The sequence below is a fragment of the Diceros bicornis genome, chromosome 17 (assembly GCF_020826845.1).
Source record: "Diceros bicornis minor isolate mBicDic1 chromosome 17, mDicBic1.mat.cur, whole genome shotgun sequence".
Taxonomy (NCBI): domain Eukaryota; kingdom Metazoa; phylum Chordata; class Mammalia; order Perissodactyla; family Rhinocerotidae; genus Diceros; species Diceros bicornis.
Window position 1 is genome coordinate 52,775,362 of NC_080756.1, and position 6,384 is coordinate 52,781,745.

The window sequence follows — 6,384 nt, forward strand, 5'->3', positions numbered from 1 at the left end:
AAGTATAATTTGTACTATATGCAAGTATAATTTGAGAGCTTCTGCCACACTGATATTCCAGCATGCTTCCATTTTTTTGCATGGAAGTACTGTCAGTTTTGGACAATGGAGTTACAATTTTTCCTCCTAAAGATATGCACAGGGGGGCCTATAGGAGAAAAACCTACAAATGTTTATTTTATAACTGTAAAGAGCAAAATTTTAGATTTTTGTTATTCAGAGTAGAAAACCAAAATAATCCTCTTGAATTAAAATATAATTTATAGATGCCAAAGAGTTTTAGCCTTGGTTAACATGTGGAGAAATACTGAGTATAGTTAGTTTGGGGGATTTTATTTAGGATTTCCAAATGAAAATCTCTTGAGCACTAGAGCTAAGATTAGAACTAAATACATTGTTGAACTCTTTAACTTCAGGTCCCAGCAATTCTATACAGAGTCAGGGACATAGCCTAGAAGATCTCTTGGGGACGTATCTACTGTACGATTCTGCCAACATCTTGCTTTCTAAACAAAGATCTCCTTTAAGTGTTGTGCAATCTAAGGTCAACATAAGTATATGTACTATAAATTTATAAGTTTGTCTATAAGTTCTGACTTTGAGGCCTCAGGTAAGATTAAAAGCAGGGTTTGGGGAGATTCAAGGTCCAGATAATTTATTCTTTACTCCAACTTCCATTGCTTTGTATTATCTCCTCCATTATCACTCTAGGTGTGCCTGTTCTTGGATGTCTGAGAATTGACTTTCTTCAGGTGTTTCCTCTTCAGCTTTTTCCTTTCCTCCGCACTCATAGCCAATTGGTATCTATGTACGCACCACGCTTGCCATAAGATAAGTCATTTTCCCAAACTGATGTCTAAACTAATGTTTTGTTTTTAAATTTCAGATATACTGGAATTCGCAATAACTCCAATATGGTTGTTGTTGATGTAAAAATGCTCTCAGGATTTACTCCAGTCATGGCATCCACTGAGGAGGTAAATAAGAGAAGCTTAATCTTGCAGCACAGAAAAAGAAATAGTGTATAGATGAAATAATTCACTGGCAAACCAAGCCATGTAATTCTTTAAACAAACTTATGCAGAGTTCACATCTTTATTTGCTGTAACACTGGAGGGATGGAGTTCTTAATTTATAGCAATTATTAGTCATTATTTCCCATAGTTCATAATCTATTTCTTTATTTAGTTTCTACTTGTGTTTATGAAAACATCATGGCACAAGAGAACATTCCATAAAATAGATTCCTGACAACTGATTAAATAAAAAGCATGAAGCATTCAATTCTGGAATGGTACCCTTTAATATCTATCCCCCATCCCTCCCTGCCAATTTCTTCAAAGCTTGAAAACAATGGCCAAGTGATGAAGACTGAAGTCAAGAATGACCATGTTCTGTTCTACTTGGAAAATGTAAGTTGAGCAGTTTTTTTTCTTCCATGGCTTTCTTTTTTTCTTCTGAGGATAATCAGATGCTTCTATTTTGAACGATATATATATATCTATTATATTATTATATATGTATTATTATATATATATAACAGGGTTTGTCAAAAAATATGGGAAATTAAAGATGATCACTGTTCTTCAGTCCCACTGATAATCTATCTTCTCCCTGTTACCTCTAATGTTATTTCACATACACCTTGGCTACCTTACTAGATGATTCTCAAGTTTAACAACATCATTTCCCTGTTTTTCATTTCTCATGGCATCTAACATAGTCTGGTCACAGAATAGATGTATAATTCTTCTATAGTTTGACTTGAACTCCAACGAAGGCTGGCATGAGTTTCAGAGTCATCCTTTCTGTGTGTACACCACTATCATTCACGTAAATGCCTACATTAATTCTTTCAACTAGACTCCTTGCACCTCAATATAAACAGTGGAACTTAAAATTTTGTATAATTTAATGTTACCTAACTCATTATTTTGTCATTATGTAAGATATTGATACCCTAGTTCAATTTAACTGGGTAAATTGTGAACTTCTGGAGGTAATTTGCTCAGTGATTTTATTTTTGCAGACCTGCTCTGATATATTTATAATTTGTGTCTTTATAGGTTTCTGGTATAGCAAAGAGTTTCACTTTCTCTGTTGAGCAAACCAACCGTGTGTCCAACATTCAGCCAGCCCTAGTCATAGTCTACGATTATTATGAAAAAGGTAGGCAAGTAACAACCATGTCCTAAAGCTACTGAACATGCTATTATATCTAAGATTCCCTGAGCTACTAAATTTTCCAAAATCATCCTTCAAAGACTAAACAATGACTCATTTTACTTTATATATTGATGTTTTTTTTACTCCATGCTATGTCTTCTGACTGGGCCATTTTCCAGTTACCAGACTTTTTCGACACAGAATCCTTGGGCTATAATGTGAAAGAGCTCCCTTTTAACTTGCAATACAAACTATGCTAAGCTTCAGGTTATTTTATTATTATTGTTAATGCCAAGACTTACCATTTCATGCTACCTCTAAGGACTTTGATTTGAGATGGGGAGTGGGCAATATTCTGAAATGTTATAGGAAAATCTTGATAGATTAGGTTCCAAAAGAACTACTAAAATGTAAAGACCCTAAAAATTTTCCCTGGAAGGTTGGTGCTATTAGTTTCTTGTTGAATGTCATACAAAGTTGTCAAGACGTATTTGAATTCTGATTCTGTCATTTACTAATTGAATGTATGTCATCAAGTGCCTTAAACTTTAATAGGATATTTCTGGATTTAGAAAATGGAAAAGTGATTGACTCTCTTGCAAAATTATTAGAAAGATTCAACCTATGTATCTATATCGTCTGACGTAATCTTGTTATAGAAAGTTGGAGATTTAATAAAGATGAACTTTTCCCTTATTTTCTAGATGAATATGCTTTTGTTTCTTACAATATCAACAATGTTTCGGTTTCCTAGTGAGACAAAACAATGCACAGGACAAGGTAAGGAAATTACATACATTGAAAACACTGAAACCATTGAAAAGACATCTGATAAGAAAATGAAAACTTAAAGAAGATAAAACAAGTGACTCAGCAAAGAGGTCTCTGGGACTTCACAAGGTTTAAGTAGCTATGTGTACGAGATGAGTGGTCTGATAGTCATTAAGATTTTATCAATTTCTTTAAAATAGCTTTAAAGAATTTATAGCTTATATGTGGCTTTTATAAGTGTCTCATTAAAAAAATCTCTCATCTTTGTTTTATAAATTGATAGGTCATTAAATATGTAGATACATATGTTTACACACATTCATATATGTGTTATATGTGTATGTGTATGTATTTGTGTATGTACATGTATATGTATGTTTGTTTACCTATATCTATATATTTATTTTATATACTTATACACATTTATTTATCGTTTAAACTATGTTTTTAAATTCCAGGTAGAATGCTATTTACTTTGAACAAACTCACTCTTCTGTATCAAACCTGGAAGAAAATCATGAACCACCTCACATCCTGAATAGTCTGCAATATGCTGTGACTTCTTATCAGATTTTATTTCTCTATTACTCCATTAAATACTATGATTTTGCATCTTACACTATGATTTTCTTTTCTTTCAGTACATCATTCATAATTTTTATCCTAGAAAACTCATGGCTTTCTTTGATAGCAACTCTAATAATTTGTTTTATTGTTGTCAATTCTGAATTCAAGTTTTTAGATAGTATGGTGTACAGAATATGGAATCTTCCAACATCCAGACAAAGAGAGAGAGAAAAGCAGGGTCAGTGGAGGAGGAGGGAAAGAGACAAAGTTCAAAGGGACTCCATATGAGCTCAAGATAGTAAAAGAAACACACAAACACGAAACACATGGACTCTTCTCAGTGAAAGATCATCAAAGAATAGGGGGAAAACGTACTTAGAAAGTCACAAATTAACTGATGGATTTATAGAGGTCATGTACATGATAGAGAAGATAATCAAAGACATTTTATCTTTTTAAAAATTATTTTATTGTTCTGAGCTTATCACTTATTACTGAAAAGCAATAATCAATGTTACCCTTTGCTTAACGTAACACTACTGTTATAGCAATGAATTAATATTGAAAAGATGGAGGCAGGAAGAAACTGGAAAAAATAAGGATGGAAATGAAGACAATTTCTCTACTGACTGTAATACAGGCTTCTGACTCTGCTGAGCTACTGCTACAGACAAGAAAAAGCTATAGCTAAAGCTAACTCCAGTTGTGGAGTTAAAAATTTGGAAACAGAGTGTCCTAGACTCTACTAGTGTCCAACAAATTAAAAATATAGTGTTTTAACAGAAAATGATTAGACTTATTTTTTCTTGTAGTCTCCCTGCCTGATGTACACTGCTAATAGTGCCTAAACTACAACTGGACCCCTAATAAATGTTTCTTAATTGATTTATCATAGATAAACTGCTGGTGTCAGTCCATGTCTGGTGCTACAAAAGTTTATTTCACTGTGTTAACAATTCCTTTATACCTTCTCAGTTCTCCTATTTTAACAAAACATGGCACATCATATGTAGATAAGACATCGGTACTCATATTTTTAAAAAACACCCCAGGATCTCTAGATATTCAAGGATTCTACTCAAGGAAAACGTGACTCTTCTAGTTCATTTTGTGCTAAAGTTTCAAGAAAAATGGAGGGAATTTACTTTTTTTTGTGAGGAAGATCAGCCCTGTGCTAACGTCTGCCAATCCTCCTCTTTTTTTGCTGAGGAAGACTGGCCCTGGGCTAACCTCCGTGCCCATCTTCCTCCACTTTATATGGGATGCCACCACAGCATGGCTTGACAAGCGGTGTGTCAGTGTGCACCCGGATCCAAACTGGTTCGTCGGGCGGAGCGCGCGTACTTAACCGCTGACACCACAGGGCAGGCCCTGGAGGGAATTTACTTTGTGGTAAATAATGTCTCCTTGTGGGAAATGTCTTTTTTTTTTTTTTTCACCTAAGTGAATAATCAATTCTCAGTCCTCATTGTATTTGGCATGTATTCAATAGCCTGCTCACATAATGAAATTGTTTCTCAAATTATAAGCAGGCAAGAGGGCATAGCGAAGTCGGCTACTTGCTGTACCTCAAGGCACAGAGAAAGTCTGTGACTTAATGTTTGCATTTGCAGAATTTCTTGGTGTCACAATGAGTGTGGGAGGTAAGAGGGAACTGAGATTAAAATATTTTCTAAGGAATGAAAGACTGTAGACGAACAATACAGCTCCATCACGTGCCCTTTTCATCGACAGCTGTCTCCAGTTTATTTTGGACAGAAAGCCACAGTCATTTCCATGGTCCAAATTTTAATAGAAAATGGGGCATAAAGGGACATTCCAGTTTAGGAATATTGAATGGGAAATGTCAAGCTTGATGTGATTGCTGTGTGTGTGTGTGTTTGTGTGTATGTGTTTAAGAAAAGGTCTTTAGTAAACTAGACCACCATGGACTATTTCATGGAGGATGCATAGCTTTGGTTTGGGTGAGGCTTGTGTTATCAAAGCATCTATGGCACTCGCCCCTCTTCCCCCTCCACACTAAAGCACTTGGACAATGGGGATAATTCATTCCATCTATCATGTTCTTATATAGTATTTACACATTTTTTGCATTTTGAAATAAATTGCTTCTACATTTAACTAGTAACTGAAATACTTAACACTTTTACTGTCTTCTAGAAAGCTTACCGTCTTTGGCCTCTTCTTCATTTCATCAGCTTTGTCTTAGTTCTCTTTTCTTTAGTCTCAGCCTCTTTCCCTTTATTGGTTTTTCTTCCATCATCACGTAAAGATTTTATTTTTCTCTCATAATGCACGCATTTTCCTTCTCACTTTCTGGATACTTATTAATCTTTTTTGGCTCCATTTTCTTTTCCCAAACATTAAATAGTATTTTTCTTCACGATTCTAGCAAGTTCTCTTGTCTTCTCACTATACATACTAAAAATCCTGTGATTTAAATTACCATCTGTATTTTTATGATTCTCAAATATATGCCTCTTTATCTACATTTCAGCCCCATATATCCCACTGCCTACTGTACTTTACCTGAATTCCCACAGGCAGCTCAATAGGATCCATCTTCTACCCCCAAACCAGCTTCTGTTACTGAGATCCCTATCCTATTGTGTGATGATGTCATCACCTAACAATTATCTAAGTATCAACCTTAACTCCTTCCCTTTCTCATCTCTCATATTGTATTAATTACGGTTGATAATTGACCATTGTTGATCGACCTACTGAATGATTCATTGATCTGCTTGCTTTTGTCTACTACTGCCACACTGCCTTAGTTCAGACCACCAGTCTTGAGTGCCTATATGTGCCCCCAAACTCTTCTGGATGCTTGGGCTCTGTCAATGAATGAAAATAATAAAAATGCTGCCCTGTGGAGCT

The 6,384-nt window shown here is 34.9% G+C and overlaps 1 protein-coding gene across 1 annotated transcript in view; it reads left to right on the forward strand.

Annotated features, from left to right (window-relative positions):
* The window catches only part of LOC131416360 (ovostatin homolog 2-like), a 47,790-nt gene extending 43,426 nt beyond the window's left edge, over positions 1 to 4,364 (forward strand). The window contains exons 32-36 of the mRNA XM_058558835.1: positions 887 to 977; positions 1,344 to 1,412; positions 2,067 to 2,169; positions 2,871 to 2,946; positions 3,396 to 4,364. Of these exons, the coding sequence (XP_058414818.1) occupies positions 887 to 977; positions 1,344 to 1,412; positions 2,067 to 2,169; positions 2,871 to 2,920 (313 nt within the window). The 3' untranslated portion in view covers positions 2,921 to 2,946; positions 3,396 to 4,364. The remainder of the gene's footprint in view (positions 1 to 886; positions 978 to 1,343; positions 1,413 to 2,066; positions 2,170 to 2,870; positions 2,947 to 3,395) is intronic.
* Positions 4,365 to 6,384: the final 2,020 nt, after the last annotated feature.